The sequence below is a fragment of the Mustela putorius genome, unplaced genomic scaffold (assembly GCF_011764305.1).
Source record: "Mustela putorius furo isolate JIRA1106 unplaced genomic scaffold, ASM1176430v1.1 tig00003834_pilon_pilon_pilon, whole genome shotgun sequence".
NCBI classification, from domain to species: Eukaryota; Metazoa; Chordata; class Mammalia; order Carnivora; family Mustelidae; genus Mustela; species Mustela putorius.
In genome coordinates this window covers 84377964-84397856 of record NW_025421987.1, presented here as the reverse complement: position 1 = coordinate 84397856, position 19893 = coordinate 84377964, and the positions used below count along the sequence as shown (strand labels likewise).

The following is a 19893-nucleotide window of genomic DNA, read 5'->3' as shown; positions in this document are numbered from 1 at the left end:
CCCAGCTGCCACTAAGACCCTGTCTGCACAAGGGGGAAATTCACAGAAACTCCCACGGACTTCTATATATTTTCCTAGAAGCCAGTCCCTGAACTCCTGTATCCTGAATGCTGACAGTTAAATAATTAAATACCCCAAAATGATGAAGGGTATTTTCTCTTTGTGGGAACAAAAACCTGCTTAAACTCTTTGGGCCATGTGACAACTGGATAACCACATGGCAAAGAAGGAAATTGGATGCTTATCTCACATCCCATAAAAAATAAACCAGAATTGATCAGGGGGCTTTAAATATAAATCCTAAAACTTTTAGGAAAAAATACAGTTGTATGTTTTCATGACCTTACATCAGTTCTGTAGATATAATGTCAAAAGAACAAACACCTAGAGCGGGACGCCTGGGTGGCTCAGTTGGTTGGGCAGCTGCCTTCGGCTCAGGTCATGATCCCAGCGTCCTGGGATCGAGTCTCACATCGGGCTCCTTGCTCGGCGGGGAGCCTGCTTCTCCCTCTGCCTCTGCCTGCCATTCTGTCTGCCTGTGCTCGCTCTCTCCCCCCCCCCCTCTGATAAATAAATGAAATCTTAAAAAAAAAAAACACCTAGAGAAAATAAATAAACTGGACATCACCAAAATTAAGAACTTTTGTGCTTCAAAGGACACTGTCAAGAAAGTGAAAAGATAAGCTACAGAACTGGAGAAAATATCTACACATCATGTATCTAATAAGGGTCTAGTATCCAGTATATATAAACAACTCTTACAACTCAACCTTTGTAAAAGACAAATAACCCAATTGAAAAATGGGCAAAGGATTCAAACAGACATCTTCACAGAAGACAAATATATATGGTTATTAAGCACATGAAAACATGTACAATATCAATAGTCATTAGGGAGATGCCAATCAAAACCACAGTGATATACCCACAAAAGTGGCTCTAAGCAGAAAGATGGACAATAACAAGTTTGGTGAGGATGTGAGGAAATTGGAACCCTCGTTTACTGTCTGGTAGGTCCTCAAAAAGATAAACAGAGAGTTACCATGTGACCCAGAAATTCTACTTCTATGTGTATGCACAAGAGATCTGAAATCATAGGCTTTGTATAAAAAGCTACACATTTAATGTTTGTAGCAGCATTATTCATAACATCCAAAAAGTGGAAACAACCCACACGTCCACCAGCTGATGAATGGATAAATGTGGCATATCTGTACAATGGAATGTTACTCAGCCATAGGAAGTACTGACTGATACATGCTGTAATGTGTATGAACTTTGAAATAATTATGCAGAGTGAAAGAAACAGACTCAAAAAGCCACATATTGTGTGATTGCACTCACATGGAATGTCCAGGAAGGTAAATCTGAAGAGTCAGTAGGTAGATGCGTGGTTGCCAGGGGCTGGGAAGAAGGAGAAATGGAGAATGATAGATAATAGGTATGGGGTTTCTTTTTGATGGTGATAAAAATGTCCTGAAATTGTATGGATTAAAAAGGTGAATTTTATGGTACTGTATGAGCTGTATCTCAATTTTTTTAAAAAAAGAAAAAGACCTTTGGGCCTAACACAATAATAAAATAACCATGAAGCCTATAGAGATATGCTTTTCTTCCTGTTTATGATGGTCCTGCCAACCTTCTTTCTTAGCAAAACAGTTCTTCCCATTGTCTAATTCTGAGCTGGTTTGGGGAGCAGTTTACAGAGGCAGGTGGAGTCTCCCTCTTGAATTTCAAAGGAGGGGTTTCTCACTTCTTTGCCACTCTTACTTAGGCCAGAAACTCCAGAGTCTTGGTCTTTGGCTCTCAGATGTTTAAGTCAACTGAGACATTTTACCATGTGCTCATTTAAATAGGGTAAGCCTCTTATATTTTGCTGTTATTGAAATAACAAATCTAACAGAGCTAAAGGCCTTTCTCTCATTTTGATTATGTGATAAAATACTCTTTTACAAATGTGAATAATAGGGCACCTGGGTGGCTCAGTCAGTTGAGTGTCTGCCTTCGACTCAGGTCATGATCCCAGGGTTCTGGATTGAGCCCCACATTGGACTCCCTCCTCCACGAGAAGCCTGCTTCTCCCTCTCCCACTTCCCCTGCTTGTGTTCTCTCTCTCTCTGTATTTCTCTCTGTCAAATAAATGAATAAAATCTTTAAAAAAAAACCAAAACCAAAACCAAAAACAAATGAACAAATAACTAAACTAAATGAACAAATACATTTGTATTGAACAAATACCGTTCAGTATTTGTTCCACTCAAGATTTATTCAATCTTGTATTCAGAGATGACAGTTCTATTGGTATTTCTAGGATTACAAATAATCAGGAAGATAATCAGAATTCTAAGTGACTTTTTTTAGGCCATGGAAATAATTTTATAGTCTTAGGAGTTTTCAGAGACCTTTTTGTTAGAACTCTACTTATGGGAAATATAAGTTAGGAATGGATAGACACAGGGGTCTTGATTTTGCACAGGGAGACAAACTTGGTATACTTAGGAATGCTTTCAGTGTTGACACCTTAACAAATTAGCTTTTTGCACTAATTTTATACCACAAGAAGGTTTCTCTCAGTAGCTTCTGAGGAAAGGGGTGTTTCATTTCTTTTAGGTATTTCTTTTTTCTCAGTTATGAAGACTTGAGTTTTAAATGCCAGATTCTAGAATTCATTAGTCAGCATTATACACAGAAGCACACAGAGCTAATTTATAGTCACAGAAATGGAGTTAAGTAATAAATGTGAAGTGAGGAGTCTAAAACATTAGTGATTCATATAATCTCTGGGTTCTGATCCCACCCCACCTCCACCCCTAGCCCATGACACAGGTGAACACAGCACCTGGCATGGATAGTTGTGCTTTATAAATGTATTTTCAGTAAATGAACGAATGAATGTATAGATTCATGCTTACCATCGTCATAGGAAAGAATTCCCCCCAGAACATTTAAATTCTTTTGAGCCTGAAGCAGTCTGCTTTCCCTATTAAATGGGTCTTCAGATGCAGTGGCTTGTTTCTATTATAATGGAACTGTAATGATGAGTACACATGGGGACAGCCATACCAGTTGTTAAATATTTATGTTCCTTGAGTGGCCAACTTTTTAAAAAGATTTTATTTATTTATTAGAGTGTGAGAGAGAGAGCATGAGAAGGAGAGGGTCAGAGGGAGAAGCAGACTCCCTGCTGAGCTGGGAGCCCAATGTGGGACTCAATCCCAGAATTCCGGGATCATGACCTGAGCTGAAGGCAGTTGCCCAACTGAGCAACCCATGTGCCCCACTGTGTGTTTGACTTTATTTCCCTGGCCCATTTCCTAGGACCCATGAGACCTCCTTGGGATTCTGGCCACTAAAGGGGCCAGAACATGTGGTCTGCAATAGGCCTCAGGACTGCTTGGGCATTGCATCTGACATCTGTGCTGATTGATCAGTGCCTACTCTAAACAGTTCTTAAATATTCTGAATTGTTACTACAGTGGACAAGGGCAAACTCCAGTTTAGGCCTTGGTAACTTATCTTTTCACTTTTCAATACCATAGTTCCCAGTCTTTCCCCATGTATCTATGGCAGATTTTTTTTTTTTTTCACACTCCCGTTTACTTTATTTGTTTGGCTTATGTAAAAGACAGATCTTGGAGCATGACAGTGGACGCTCATAAACCAAATCAGGTGGAGGCTACATTTAGTTCCAAACATCATCTTTTTAGCATAGTAAGTCAATACATACCCTGGCACTTAGTATGCAGCTGTTCATCTGGAAAATGATTCTATTTCTACAACAAAAAGAAAACACCACAATCAAGTAACTTTCATGTGGAAAAATGACAGTTTTCTCCATCTTGCTACAGAATTACATCAGTTCTCCAGAGTCATGTCACTTCTTTACTCTAAAAGGCATGCATTTCTCAATATGGTGGCAAAGAGAAATGTCTTTGAGCCCTCTTCAGGGACAAAGTTAAGAGGTAAATGAGTGGGGTTCTATGTGATATATACTCCAACATTCCTATCTTGCTAAATTTTTGGATTCTTCCCTCTGCATTTTACCGAAGAATTTCTGTTGTTGCTGATGAGGAGTCTACCATTGTTCTTTTACAGTTAATCTATCTCTTCCATAAATTCTGGGATTTTTTTTTTGTTATTTTTGTGTTTTATAGTTTATCTGTAATATGGAGTTTAGAGATTTATCATATTTAATACTTGATGAGCTTTATAAAGCTGAATACTTATGACTTCCTTCAGATCTAGAAATAGCCACCATTCTGTCTTCAATTATTGTGTCTTTGTCATTTTCTTTTTTTTTTTATAAACATATATTTTTATCCCCAGGGGTACAGGTCTGTGAATCACCAGGTTTACACACTTCACAGCACTCACCAAAGCACATACCCTCCCCAATGTCCATAATCCCACCCCCTTCTCCCTAACCCCCTCCCCCCAGCAACCCTCAGTTTGTTTTGTGAGATTAAGAGTCACTTATGGTTTGTCTCCCTCCCAATCCCATCTTGTTTCATTTATTCTTCTCCTACTATGGCAGATTTTTTTATAACCCCACTGAACCTGACCACATATGGCCTAGTCCCAAAGCAATAACCAGTCATTATTTTTCCTTGTGTTTTTTGATAGTGCAAAGGGACACACAGTGAATGACACCACTTATTCAAACCCACCTTCCCTCTCTCACACATTTCCTCACACTCTGCAGTTCTTTGGGTATATCTCTCTTCCCCTTCTAAAGGTCTTCTACTGCCCTAGCAATACTTTCCTGCTATTCTGGCTCTTCTACTCTTCCTCTCCACTCTACATCATACACACACTGTATATATAAAATCTAGTAATGGAAACACCAGAGTCCTGTGGGAATGTTGGAAATCTCAAGGACATCTAATAAACTGATTTGAGAAAAGCCAAGACCCTTTTAGAAGGTAGGAAGAGTGCAAGGTAAGAGGTAAGAATACTTGCTACTGACGGTTTCACCCCTGCCCCCATCATATCCTATTTGTCCTTGTTCATCTGCAACCTAATTTCTTTTAGACTATTATTAATTTATCCAACCTACAAATATTTAATGAGCATCGGACAGATAAGAAGAAATGAGGGTTGATATCTGAGAGTGGAAAAGAAGGGATCTGTTCAGTTCCCAGGCAGGAGTACAAGCCAAGAGGCTGACTGCGGGGCATTATCTAGAGCAGACAGAGCCACAGGTTGGTGTCCAACCAGTTGGGCCAGGTCAGAGAAGTCACATTTATCATCAACCAAATCCAGGGACAAGGTTGAGGCTGGACGTGGACAGCAGAAGCCTGCAAGGGGACGACTACTAGAGAGAGAAGGGAGATAAGGAGCAAAGTGTGAGGGCGAGTGGGCCAGGAATTGTGTGTGAACAGAATGGAGAGACTTAAAACTCCTCCCACGGGGAACGAGCTCCATTTGTGGGAAGCCTGGAGGGGAGATTCAGGGTTCATGTGCATAGAGGATATTGTTTTATAACCATGGGCCTAATCCTAATGCTCAGGACATACTAACCAGCATCCTGTGTGACCCACGCATCAAACCCCTAACTCCTTGGAGCAGAATTCCCTGTCTGGCTCCACCCCCATGGCTTGTTTTGTGGTTCACACTCAGAGCATTGAGAGATGACTTGTGCTGTGTAATCAGAGGATTTGAGCCTGTGGATTTGGCAGGAGATAACCTGTCATCTTCTCCAGTTGCAAAGCCCCACATCCCATTTAAAAGAAGCAAAGTAGAGTTGCCTTGAAGTATGACTCTTTACATGTCAAGCTGAAGTTGTGGACCATCTCCACCAAACTTCCATAACTGAACAAGGCCACACTTTGTGGGCAGATAGAAGGAGAGGCAGGTGTCAGCTGATACCAGATGAAGTTTTTTTCCTGGTCAACTAGCAACTCTTACATTATTAGTACAGGCCAGTTTCTAGCACTTATTATTCAGTATCTGTCATTATCTTGTTTCTGGTCACTGCTTTGGATTAGAACCTGATTTTATTTATTCATTAACAAATTTTAAATTATTAATGATTAAGTAATTAACATAAACAAGTAATTAAAATGATTGGTTTATTGCTTTTGCTTTAAATATGTAACAGCAGTTTGAGATATAAAATTTAACAGTTGTTACATTGGAGGGGAAAAATGGATGGGCAGGGGACAAAAGACTTAACTTTTTCCAATATATACCCTTTTGTATATTTTGGATTTTGTATCATATGTATGTATATATATATTTGTATTCCTGTGAAAAATAAGTTAATAATCACATGATCTAATAATACCATTTTTGGACATTTACCCAAAGAAGACAAAACACAAATATGAAAATATATATGTACCCCTATGTTTACTGCAGCACTATTTACAATAGCCAATTGATGGAATCAGCCCAAGTGTCCTTTGATAGATGAATAGGTAAAGAAGATGTGGTGTATATTTATGATGGATAGGTCTAGAGACCTATCCTGCTAAGAGAAATAAGTCAGTCAGAGAAAGACAGATACCATATGATTTCATTTATGTGTGGAATTTAAGAAACAAAACAAAGAAAAAAGAGACAAACCAAAAAATAGACTCTTAACTACCCAGAAGAGATGGTTACCTGAGGGGGGTGGGTGAGGGGATGGGAGAAACAGGTGATGGGGAGCAAGAGTACATTTATCCTCATGATCACTGAATAATATAGTAGAACCATTGAGCCACTGGATTGTACACTTGAAACTAATGTAACTATGTTAACTATACTGGAATTTTTAAAAAAATAAATGGGTTAGTTAATTTTTGAAAGCTGCAGCTTGACTTCTTTAGCATTTAATTTCCTGTATGAAAGATACACCTGATCTGCCATTCTCCTCACCACCAATCTACCAAGAATTTGCTTTTGTTCATTTCTTCTGAGACAAATTATATTTTCCTTTCTCTAGGATGAGCTGAAATTACTTGGAAAGCAAGGGACCACATTACTGTCATGTATTCAAGAACCAGCAACCAAAAGTCCCTCCAGTAAACTCAATCCCAGTGAACTAGAGAATGTAGCTACCATGGAACGGTGAGCGAGAGAGGGGGGAATATGTAGAACTCGATGATCTGAAATGACAGAGAAAAATTGGCACAGCTACTCCTGAATCTTGGCGGAGTCAAGAAAGAATAATATTTGTGACAACAAAGGCAAAAAGATGGTACTCTCCGAAAGAAATGTTTTTAGGAGAATGCTATTCCGTCCTTTTGTGCTTTGCTCTCATCCCAGGATTTCAGGGAGATGGTAGTATGTATTTATTTTCATTTCTAAATAACGGTTTGGTTGGGTGCTGTGCTTTACACACCTGTCATCTCAGTTAGAAAACAAAAGGCACAAAGGTAAGGTTACCTGGAGGCACATTTCAAAGCATAGCAGCTGCCTCTGAAGTGAAGTTTCTGGCTAGTTCTTAGGGTGTCCTAATTGAAAAATGGAAAATTTTTCCATTTCCAACTGAACTGTGAGAGGTCACAGGTGACAGAGACTTGCATAAAAAGGAGATTCCCATAGTTCATAACACTGGCTAGAACCATAGGGGTTATCTACAGAAACCTATATGGACTCCTGTGGAAGTGAACACTAACCACAAACCACATGTTGCTTTCTTTTTCTTGACAGGTTATTACTTCAGTTGGACGAGACAGAAAGAGCCTTTAATCAGTTTTGGTCTGAGCATCACTTGAAGCTTAACCAATGCCTACAGCTACAACACTTTGAGCGCAATTTTTATGAGGTTGTTACTTCCTTGTTGAACAGAGCTCCCTTTCATGGTTTGGTGACTTCTGGTTCTTCCTTCTCCCTTGAACTCTGGATATTGAGTGTCCCTCTTCTCCCTAATCCAGCCCCCTCCTTATATCCTTGCTTCCTCATTGATCATTCTCTTCTCCCTTTTTCAGTGGGATAGCAATGTTCTAGAACCCCCATTTTTCTGTTGGCATATGTGCTATTTCATGTCTGGTTTATCTTCCTTTTTGATTGATAATCTGTGAATGTAGTTTTACTCTGTCATCTCTATGTGTCTCAGCGCCATACTCCTCTCGACCCCTGCCCTGAGCTTAATCTAAAAGCTTATAAGCTATTAAAAAAAAAGAAAGAAAGAAAGAAAGAAAAGAAAAGAGTATGTAGATATACAAAAGTCTTGAATCTTTTTTGGATTTTCAAGTTTTCTTTGAGTATGTAGAACTTATACCTCCAGAGAGGGCCTCAGGGCTTATTTCTGGATGTTCTAATGTGTCTTACAGGTTAAGCTTGCCCTGGACAGTTTGCTGGCAGAGCAAGTGGAGTTTACAGACATTGGCGACAGTGTGATATGCGTGGAGCAACTTCTTAAGGAACACAAAAACCTGGAAGAAAAAGGCCAGGTTTGTTTTTTGCTGTTTTTACGGACTGGGAAGGAAGTCTCTGTGTACAGTGACAGATCATGTCCATTCATTATTGTTGGAAGGTGGCTGAAGGACACAGGAATGCCCAAATCCTGCCTTTTCAGTCCCCACTGCCACCCCAGGTGGGGTGAAGGTTCTGGTTGACTTGTCTACCCCCACAAAAGCAGCAGTAGGAAAGGTCACAAAAGACGTGTTATCTACCAGCAGGATGTGGGGGTGGAAGCCAGTGGTAAGGAGGGGAAATGTGAAAAGGGGAAACCAGAAAAAGTACCAGCTGGGTTTATAATAAGCAGAACAATGCAGAGTGGGCAATGGATCCACATTAGTTCTGCTGCTACACAGAATTGGCAAAGCTTTCTCCTTTCTCATATCCCAAGAGTTGTCAATATCAAACTTGTAAAAGAATATGTGTTGCACAATTCTCATACCAGTATTAGACAGTTTCCCGGATCTGCACACAAGTCAGCAAGTGATAGTGATTCTATTTTAAGTCCTTATGAATTTGAGTTATTACGAATTAAGAAAGCCGAGTCCTCTTTCTAGAGAAGTTCTTTTTTGCTCTTCTCAAATTAGAGTCTCTATCTTTTTATCTTTTGGGCACCCAGTCCTTGATGATTAAGCACTTCCTCTCTGAGCTTTTCTAAATGCATGCTTCCCATATGGTATTTTTATAGTATTAGAGATTTGCTTCTCCAAGTGTGATCCTCTGACCAGTGCATAGATGTCACCTGAGTGAGAACCTGGTAGAAATATGGAATCTCAGGCTTCCTTCAGAATTAGAATCTGAATTTTAATAAGGTCTCCAAGTGATTGACATGTACATTATAGTTAACTGAGACACATCTTCTCCTCCCCGAAGGACAAGTAACAAATGTAAACCAGGTTCCCTCTGACCCTAGGAGGTATCAGTTATAGATTCTGAACTGGAGGTGCTTCTCCGTGTGTGTGAACACATGAACCCACCTGTGCACCCAGACTCTCACTCAAGAATCCCATCCTCCTCTATGAGCACTCCCTCTATTACCAGTGATCATTTGACAACTAAACATTTTAGGACTGTAGGCTTGAGTAATCAGAAACATTTATCAAACAATAAAAAACCCCAAATTTCATATATCTGGTGTCTCAGATTCTCTAAGACCCGATTTTTTGCAATTTTAGTTTTTTTCTTTTTTTTTTTCAGGAGAATTCCTTATAAATGTAGATACTATGTATTTTCACTTGCATACATTCATATACTTGGGGGAAAAAAGCCTCATCAAGCCCAGTCCTTATATTTTGGGTTCGAAAAATACGGTCATGTCATTTATATGAATGAAAGTAGCTACTGACCTGCCAGGAGGCTTACATTCATCACCAAGTACTCCTTGTCCTAGGTTCTGTGAATGTGGTGGCAAACCAGACAATCAAGACCCTGCTGTCATAGAGTTTACGTTCTATTGCAGAAAGAGATGAGTAAAAAGCAATCGAATAAGTATTAATATCAGATAGTGACAAATGGTATGAAGAAAATAACAGGATATAAGAGAGTGACTAGGGGTGTTACTTTTGCTCAGGTAGTCAGGAAAGGTCTCTCTGAGAAGGTGGCCTTTGATCTGAGCTCTGGATAGCCATGCAAAGATTTAGGGGAATAGTGTGCAAGGCAGAGAAGCCTCAAGCATAAAACACTGGAGGCAAGACCAAGGTTTGTGAATTCAAGGAATGTGTCTGGAACATAGTGAGCCAGGGGGGTATAAAGTGGGAGTTATGGTGGTGAGGACTAGATTTTATTTTCAGTGGAACCTATTGGAGGGTATGGGTTGGGTTTTAAATAGTATGCCTGAGGGACACCTGGGTAGCTCAGTCAGTTAAGTGCCCAACTCTTGGTTTTGGCTCAGGTCATGGTCTTAGGTTTATAGGATCCAGCCCCATGTTGGGGTCTGCACTCAGCGCAAGGTCTGCTTGAGATTCTCTTCTGCTCCTTCTGCCCCTTTTTCCACTTGCACATGTTTCTGATCTCTCTTTCTCTCAAATAAATGAATCAATCTTTAAAAAAAGTAATAAATAGTGTGGCTGATCTACATCCACTTTCTCTCTTCTGCCCCTCTTCTTGGACTTGAGATCTTGGATACATTAAAGATTGCTGACCAGAGCTAGGGGAGAAGCCTGTGGTCATGGGACGTAGGTATGCTTTGTGTACCCATGATTGGTCTTTCAGGGGCAAAGTATCAGAACCAGGTAGACTGACTCACAGCACATGACCTGCAGAGCACGGGTATATTAGTTTTATCTATTCTGGGCCTTGCTTACCCTGTTATTTTACTTATTTTCTAAAGGATGCAGTAGACCTACTTCTCTGCCTTTAGATGATCCAAACAAAACTATCCTATCATAACCAGGACCTTTTTAACATGTCTTGCCTCAGAGGTCTAAAAGGCAGTGTTTCTTCAGATAATTTTAAAGGCTTGGCTAATCTTTCCATTTGTCCTATAAAGTGTTAAAGGAACAAAGTGATACCTGTTTAGAGTCCACCGAAACCTGCTTGGGTTTGTCCTTCACTCAGCACTCAGGGGTCAGCTTCCCCCCCACCCAGAGCAGAGCCACTCACTGATATCTGGATTGTTGCCAACTTCCTTATTCTGTACAATGAAGTCATCCTCATGGGTAACCTCTGAGCCAACTCACTAACCAGACATCTGCTGCATGCTAATTGAGCCTGTTCTTTTATCTTTTTATGGTTTGATGGTTCAGCAATCTTTTTTTTTTTAAGAGAGGGAGAGAGAATCTCAAGCAGGCTCCATGCCTAGTGTGGACCCCACCTTGGGCTTGATCCCACAACCCCACGATCACGACCTGAAATGCAGAAGTTGGACACTCAACCCACTGAGCCACCAAGTGCCCCTTATTTAATCTTTTGAATGTTCATTTCTAACTTTGAGAAATAATGGTGATTTTAGTCCCCACTCTTATACCTTTTAAGGCAAAGTTTGCTGGAGGGTTTTGGCTATAAGGCAGGCTGGGGACCTTGGTGATGGGTCAGCAGAGAGTCGACAAGGCCAGGCAGGGGAATCAACATGATTTTAGTCTTGATCTCTCCCCAGAAGGCCAGGGACCAGCAGTTACAGTACATGTCTAGGAAGGCTTAGAACCCTGATCATTAAATTCCTAAGGATGTGATAATCTAGCTGGAGGGGCATGACTTTTTTTTTTTTTTAATAGAAATTTTCAGACACACACTAAAGCAGATCAGCTAGTACAATGAACTCCCATGTGTATGCTCAGTTTCCACAACCATGAGCTCTCTGCCTTTCTTGTTTCATCTGACCGCACATGTACATTTAATTCCTATGCCATTATCTGTGAGTTCATTCTAGGTTCCCTGACATAGAACATCACCCTTTCTCATCATTTTCTTTCACAGTACACACTTTTCTCTTTCATCTGTCATAACAGTAGACTCTGGGGGAAAAAACTGTTATTACACTAATGATCTCTGAATTACGTGTTGCAACTTGACTATCTGGCCTTCTGGAATTTTCAGCACCTGAAAGATGCCAGCCTGGCTTGCGATTAGAGCACCAGATTTCAGCCGTTGCTTTCTCATTATTTCTCTTTGACTTTGGTGATTTTGTCACCTGATTTTCTTTAGTAGCAGCTACATAGGCTAAGAAAGAAGCTATGATTTGGAGGTTTTACAGCAAAGTTCTTTGCAGGTGCCTGAAGGATGTCATGACTATACATGACTATACAGCCGTCATTTATAGCACATGCAAGGAGGCCAAGGAGGCTGGAAGGTGGCAAGACATGGGCTTTGGAGGCAGAAGAACTGGATTCAAATCTCCGCTCTACAGACTACCAGCTGTGTGCCCTTAGTCAAGTCTCTTAGCCTTTCTGAACCATCCCTTCATCTGTAAAACTGAGAATAACCATTCCCTACTCCGTGGGAAGATGAATGAGGTCAAGGCTTCATCAGGACTGGAGCGTAGTAGGTGGTCAGAAGCTGGAAGCTCTTATCAGTCCCCATTCATTTCAGCTGAGTGCTCTTCCAGCCATCCGGTGTGGCTCCTGAGTTACTGCTCATCTCTCCTCCAACATCTCAGGGCTTTAAGAACAGTTCTGAAGGGTGAGATGCTGGATGCCAAGCTAAGGGCAGGCTGTCATCACCACAATTACTTGGGAAATAATCTGTGGGGAAGTTCCCTAGGCTCAGAAGACTTGTGCTGTTCTTAGTAAATTCACAGCTGGACTTTTAAAAAAAATTCAGCAGACTTCCTTGCCAAATTTTCATGCTTCTATATTTGACCTGAATCAGGCAGGTTTTAGCTTAGGCGGAACGAATGCGGACGTTTTTCTCGGGTTGGTCAGAACCAGATTCTGGAGCCAAACTGCCTGACTTTGAAGCCTGGCTCTTCTCTTTCCTACCTGGGTTACTTTGGGCCATTTTTGCCTCTACTTCTCTTTTGTTAAATGGAGCCTATGTCAAAGGGTTTCTTGCAGGGAGTGAAAGAAAGAGTCAGTTTAAGCATTCACAATGGTGCCTGGCATACAGAAAGCTCCCAGTGAATCTTAGCTGCTGTCATTAACATCACAGAGGTAGTGGGGAGAATTCTGTGCTACGGAATGATCCATACGTTCAACCTGCAAGTGGCCGAGCAGTTCTAGTAACAGCATCTCATCCATTCTTCATTCATTTTGCAATATTTGTTGATCTCCTACTATGCCAAGTCCTGTTCTGTTATGAGGACACAGCAGTGAGGAAAAGAGTTAAAAATTACTGCCTAAGGAATTAGCATTCTGGCCTTTTCTCAGGGATGGCAACCAGTGCATCTGGCCTTTGCTGGGCAAAGTACCAGTACTCAAGTACTCAAGTACCCTGAGTTTTTATCCCTGGGTTCTTTTAAAATAGCCACTGCTTGACTTGTGTCACTTTATTCCTATATCATTACTCACTTTTGTTTTGCACAACAATCATTTATTCTTAAGTAGCTGATTTGTACCATGGATGTCTTAAGTTGAATAACAGCTGGTGCGTGCTCACAAGGGTCCGCAGCGTAGTGCAGGCGATAGATCAGTGATCACAGCAGAAGTACCTGCTCTGATCAAGAAAGGGTACAGAGCGGTATGGGAGCCCAGAAGAGAGGCATCAAAATAAACTGGTGCAGTTGAGAGAGGGATGTCCTTGTATTACTGTAAAAAGTTAAACCAGGGCAGTGTGTCTGACTGGGATGCTCACCGTGCTCAGTAAGGGCGCATGTGGCCTCTCAGCGCCTGGAGCCCTTTGGAAACACAGGAGTCATCTGCGTTCACTCACAGGTCAGTGCTGTTTCACACAATTCCAGCCAAGTATGTTACTGCGTCTTCTAGTTCCCCGGTTAATTCATTTTATTGATCAAATGTTTATGAGATACTTCTAAGTGCTTTCATGGAGCTTGTTTGTCGGTAGGAGTGAGAGGAGGAGGAAGAGTGGGTGGAGGTTTACTAAGTGAAAGTAAAAATAAAATCTTAAAAAAGAAAAAAGAAGGGCGCTTGGGTGGCTCAGTTGGTTAAGCCACCACCTTCTGCTCAGGTCATGATCCTGGAGTCGCAGGATCGAGTCCCATATCAGACTCCCAGCTCCGAGGGGAGCCTTCTTCTCTCTCTGACCTTCTCCCCTCTCGTGGTCTCTCTCACACTCTCTCTCAAATGAATGAAATCCTAAAAAAAAAAAAAAAAAAAAAAGTAAACAAAGAAGATAAGTTCAAGTAGAGGTAAGTGCTGTTTAAAAAAAAAAAAAAGAAACAAGAAAGAGATTGGGCCTGGGTGGGTGCATTGCTGGGAGTGACTTAGAGGTAGTAGTCAGTGATAGCCTTGCGAGGAGGCGAGCCAAGAATTTATCTGAAGGACCTTGGGCGAGGCATTGCAGGGAGGTGCCCTGATGCAGGAGCTAGTTTGGTTGCCATCCTTGTACCTCCTACCTGGATTAGTGCAGTAGCCACCAGCTGCTTTGCCTCTTCTCTGTCTTTCTCAACATTATAGCGGGAGCAATTCTTTGAAAACTATGAATGAGACCTAGTCCTCAGAGCCCTCCAGGGCTTCCCACAACACGTGGAATAAAAGCTGAAGTGCTCAGAATGGCACTGGAGCATTCCCCATCCAGTCTCCCTCTTTCTCCTGATGATGTCTTCTCCTTTCCCGCTTGCATCCTCTGTTCCAGCCACAGTGGCCTCCTCCTGCTACGTGAGCATGGCAAACATGCCCCTACCTCTCAGCCAAGTACTGTATGCTTTGTCTGTCACTTTAGGCCTTGTCTTCTCTGTCAGGGGTTCCCAGGCCCACACTCAGGTTTGAAGATTTGCTAGGGGGCCTCATTGGACTCAGCATGTAATTATACTCACATGGTTATGATTTATTACAGTGAAAAGATACCAAGCTAAATCAGCATGGGAAAATGCATGGGGCAAAGTCTGTTGGGAACCAGGTACAAGATTCCAAGATTTCTCTCCCAGTGGAGTCCTATAGGATCCTGATACCCCTGGATTCCAGCCTCCCAAAGGGTTTTGACACCATGGTGAAGTGTTGTCTATCAGGAAAGCTCAGTGCCTAGTTTTTACTGGGGACTGGTCATGTAGGTAGCCTCTACCTGCCATGTACCAGAATTCCATATTCCCAGAAAGAAAGTAGGGATTTAGTGTAAACCATATTGTTTGCACAAACCATTAAGGCATGGTGAGCCATTCTTATCAGGGGATGATAGGTACCCTCCTGACATTCCTAGAGGGCATCCAAGGGCTAACCTTGCAAACAGGCCTTTCAAAGATAGCAGTCTCACGCCTGTTAACATTTCTGCATTGCTTGGATGGCTCTTTTCTTTTCTTTTAATAAATATTCAATTTATTGAAGTAACAATAAAGTCTAGTTTTTCCTTAAGCTTTCAAGCTCAACTACAAATCTTTTTTTTTTCTTTTTTCCATTTTCTAAAAAGTTTAAATTCAATTAATTAACATATAATGTATTATTTGTTTCAGGGGCACAGGTCTGTAATTCATCAGTCTCATATAACACCCAGTGCCCATTACAACACATACCCTCCCCAGTGGACATTGTGGACAGCACTCTATCAGTAAACCCTTCTCTCACCCATCCTACTTAAAACAGCAACTTCTCCACCAGCACTCCCTACCCTCCTTCCCATGTCTGGCTTTTCTCCACAACATGCATCACTAACTAGGATATTATATAATCTACATATCTAATTATTCATTGCCCATGTCTCCTTGCTGCTTCCTGACAGCACACAGGGGAAGAACGAGGCACAAACAAGTCAGCTGCAAGAGAAAGGGAGCCCAGGTCGGCAGTAGTAAAGACTGTCACCCCAAACAACTCCTCAGTCTCATATTTTTGGAAAGCAGGTCACAACCAGCAAAGAAGCTGGAGTCAGTTACACATTGACCATGAGTCTTGTAGATAAGAAGAAAGGCAAAATATATCTGGTCTAGCAGTATAAAGTTTATAATTGAGCAAGCACTTTCAGAGGGAACATCTAATTAGCCACAGGTGGTCTCTGAAGTAGGGGAGATAACAGAAAAAAGCCGAAGGAACGCCCTGAACTAGCTGGGCGTTTCCCCCTGCCACTTGGCTGCGACCAAGTTTATCATCCTCTCCCCCAGAGGCCTGTTGCCAGAAGGCTATAGCTAAGCATGCTTGGTGGCTGGTATGATTTCTCATGGGTTACATTTTAAGCAATATGTTGTTCTAAGGCATGGTTACATCTTCTATTAACATGTAAGCTCCATGAGGGCAGGGATTTTTGCTTCCTTGATTACTACCAGGCCCCTAGCAACTAGGGCTGTGTTTAGCACATGGAGGGTCCTCAGTAGTGTGCGATGAATGAATTAAAAATAGATAAACGTGGGGGCACCTGGGTGGCTCAGTTGGTTAAGTGTTCAGCGCTTGACTTCAGCTCAGGTCATGATCTCAGGGTTATGAGATTGAAGCCCACATTAGGCTCTGTCCTGGGCATGGAGCCTGCTTAGGATTCTCTCTCCCTTTCTTAAAAACAAAACAAAACAGTAAAACATGGCACATGGGATTAGAACAATTTAAGCCATGCAGAGACGGGTAGGAGGTATGGTTGCTGGGAGACTGAAGTCAGAGAAGACTGGGATCCTAGATCCTGTGAGTTGCAGGAAGGGGTTTAGATAAACATATTTCTTAAGTCTCAGAGTCCCCCACAGAGTTGTCCAAACCAGATCTTTACTAGCTTCCCAAATTCAGCTAAGTCCTCTCTCCCCTCAGGGCCCCATGTCTGATCCTTTTGCCTTTCCATTTAATTGACAGGGGAATTCAGAGTCTCCAGTTCTGGTCAGTATAACCTGTCATGCTCTTCTGCCAAAAAGTTATCACAGTTGTAATAGCTGAATTACTGGTATTATTTATTTAGTAATCTAAGTTCTCCATTACATTGAAAATCATAGCTTGTTAATGCTATATCCTCAGTGCCTGGCTAAGAACTCAACAGAAATTTGAATGATTGGCTTGCTTTTCAGAGTGTAGTTGACCCTGGACTAGGCTAGACTTCTGGAGACCTTGAACTGTGACAGAGCTTCCCCAGGTTCCGGAGCCAAGACTCTCAGCCTAAGACTTGACATCTAGGCTTCCTCCAGGTTTGGAGCACACAGTAGGTAAATATCACCCTCACCATGACCTCGCTTCTGATGCTTGGCTGTGGTTGCTCACTTCACAGGATACCTTGGAAAAGGCCAAGCTGCTTTCAATAATTGGGGACCAACTCATCCAAAGCCACCACTATGCAGTGGACTCCATCAGACCCAGATGTGTAGAGCTCAGGCACCTCTGTGATGACTTCATCAATGAAAATAAGAAAAAATATGACATTTTAGAAAAGTCCTTGGAGTTGCATAGACAGCTGGACAAGGTGAGCAGAGCAAAGCCATGACCATGATGTTTGCTAAATTTTCTGTGCAGGAGTCTTAATCATACTCATCTTCCCTGCCCTACAGAATTACTGAGAGGGTAATTACTTCATGTTAAATAGTGCTCGAGAGGCATTAAAAACTGTGCAAATTCTAGGTCATAGAAGTATTAGAAGTCAAAAGTGCCCCCACCATCCCACCATATCCCATTAGAATGAACAAATGTTCATTCTCCTCTATATGGACCTAGACTTAGAGTTTTGGCCTGGCCCCATGATTCCCTTTAGGCAGAGCACCAAGCACACTATATTTACAAAGTGCTTCTCCTTATATATAGGCATCAAATCAGTCCATTTGGAAAAGCTTAAGTAATAATGACCGTTATACACTCCTGCCATTTATTGAGCACCTACTGTGTTCCTGCCAGAAACATAATTATGTCATCTATTCAATCCTCAAGACAACCTATGAGAAGAGTATGAATGGCATTATTTGGTAGAGGCAGAAACTGATAACTTGGTTAAATCAGTGGTTCATGGTATTTAATACATGAGAACTAGTTTGCTAGAATTGCAGATTCTCTAATGTGCCATTCTGGAGACTCAGATTCAGTAGTCTAGGATGATGCCCAGGAATCAGTACTTTCATCAAATTTCCAGGTGCTTCTGGTGCAGGTGGTACAGGGGTGGCACAAGAGACTGTGGGATACATTATTGCCCATGACCATACCTGGGGTAAAAATAGGGGATGCAGATTTTAAGTCAGGACTGCTGTATTCCAAACCCCAGACTCTCTAGACTAGACAGCAGCACTCTATGCAGAGGGCTGACAGAGAAGGGGCATAGCCCCTGGTGCCCTTCAGTGGTGATCTCTGGGGCAGTTGCCTGGTCAGCAAGGGCAGTGGCTTCTGGAGCCTTCCCTGTCAGCTGTTTGTAGGCAGCATGTAACTCATGGCTATGAGTCAGCATGCTCTGTTCCCATAGCTGTTTCTCTGTGATGGCTGGGGGCACACACCCAGGCTATTTATGTCATCCTGATGGCAAAGGGATTGTAATGTCAATGAAATACAACTGTTCCAGAAGCAAGTGCCTCAGAAGGGCCTGGTCCACAACCTGCTCTGTGTGCTGAACTCCGCAGGATCAGCTGCTGTTTTCCTCACTCCATTTCCGCTCCAGAGATAATAACCTAGTGCTGATATATAGGTTTGGGTGTGTGTGTGTATGTGTCTGGGAGAGGAGGTATCCACTGTGACTGCAGAAGAACACAACTTAATGTTTCCTACAGATCTAGGCATGTTATTTCAAGAGAAATATATAAAGGCATACATATGTCATGCATATAGAGCAAATATCTAAAGTCATAGAGTGTATATATCAAAACATGATTTACATTATTCTGAAAATCCAAAATGGACGAAGGAGGATGGAAGTTACTAGGAATACCTACATGTGTCATTTCCTGCCTCATCACCTAGGGATAATCATTAATTTTTAAATACCTTTACTATCCTTTGTTATTCTAAAAGTACTCCACATCCAGTGTAAGTAATTTAAAGGAAAAAATAAAGACAGATAGAAGTTGCCTGTAATTTTCCCACTTAAAGCTAACTACTTTGGAGTGCTCCCTTTTGCTCTTTCCTCCCTGTATAGTTATTTTTGTGTAGCTCTTCAGGTCACATGATAAATGGAAATGCAGACCTACTTGCGCTGGCAGCTTCTTTCCACATAAATATTCAGGCAGCACAAGGACCCCTGTTTTTCTGTTTAAGTCTTTTAAAAATTGAATTTTTAGAATTTGTCACCTATCTGATTTCATCCCAGCAATCTGGAAAGTATTGCTCTCCTGAGTTACAAAGCTTTGCAAGCTTTGATGCTTCCCTGGGACAGAAAAATGCCAGTAAATGCAAATGTGAGCAGCAGAAAGTAGTGTTTTTGTTAAGAGGGACATTGCCTCCCCTGGGAAGACATGTAGGGGCCAGGTCTAATGCCTCATTGGTAATGTCCTTATAACCAGTTAGGATGCAAGATGAGTAGCCTAGAAGGCAAACCCGAAAAGTCATTGGTTGCATTCCTAATGGTTAGACCAAATTTAGGAATACCTAACTCTTTTCTTTTGGTGATGTAGCAATTACTGTCCGTAGAAAAGAGGAGAATGTTTATACAAGTCTTTTTACTGACTGGATGACTCTCCCAAGAAATGGACAGATGTAAAATTAGTTTGGGTTTGTCCACCTTACAGCTGTGTTAACAGTGGTTAGACCTATGAACTTTATGCTGTCCCACAACAATTTCCCATTGTCTCAGGATCCTTCTGTACCACGGACAAGCTCAGGTGTTCTGAGCTGTGGGCAGGCTGACTGCATGGGGCGCTGTGTTTCTTTTGAAAGGTCAGCCAGTGGTGTGAAGCAGGAATCTACCTTTTGGCTTCCCAAGCTGTAGACAAGTGCCAATCACGAGAGGGGGTTGACGTTGCCTTGAATGACATTGAAGCATTTCTGAGTACAGCGAAGGAATACCAGTTGCCCAGCCACATGGAATTTTACAACCAGTTTGAGTTGATACTCACCATTGACGTCAAGGTAATGTGTCTGGGTTATTTTA

At 41.7% G+C, this 19893-nt stretch overlaps 1 protein-coding gene across 3 annotated transcripts in view; it reads left to right on the top strand.

The window, feature by feature from the left end:
• Nucleotides 1-19893, top strand: part of MCF2L2 (MCF.2 cell line derived transforming sequence-like 2) — a 247975-nt gene that overhangs the window by 107397 nt on the left and 120685 nt on the right. For all 3 annotated transcript variants that reach the window (XM_004745499.3, XM_013052557.2, XM_045088666.1), the window contains 5 exons: nucleotides 6929-7053; nucleotides 7639-7753; nucleotides 8262-8381; nucleotides 17104-17295; nucleotides 19680-19871. In XM_004745499.3, coding sequence (XP_004745556.2) covers nucleotides 6929-7053; nucleotides 7639-7753; nucleotides 8262-8381; nucleotides 17104-17295; nucleotides 19680-19871 — 744 coding nt within the window. The remainder of the gene's footprint in view (nucleotides 1-6928; nucleotides 7054-7638; nucleotides 7754-8261; nucleotides 8382-17103; nucleotides 17296-19679; nucleotides 19872-19893) is intronic.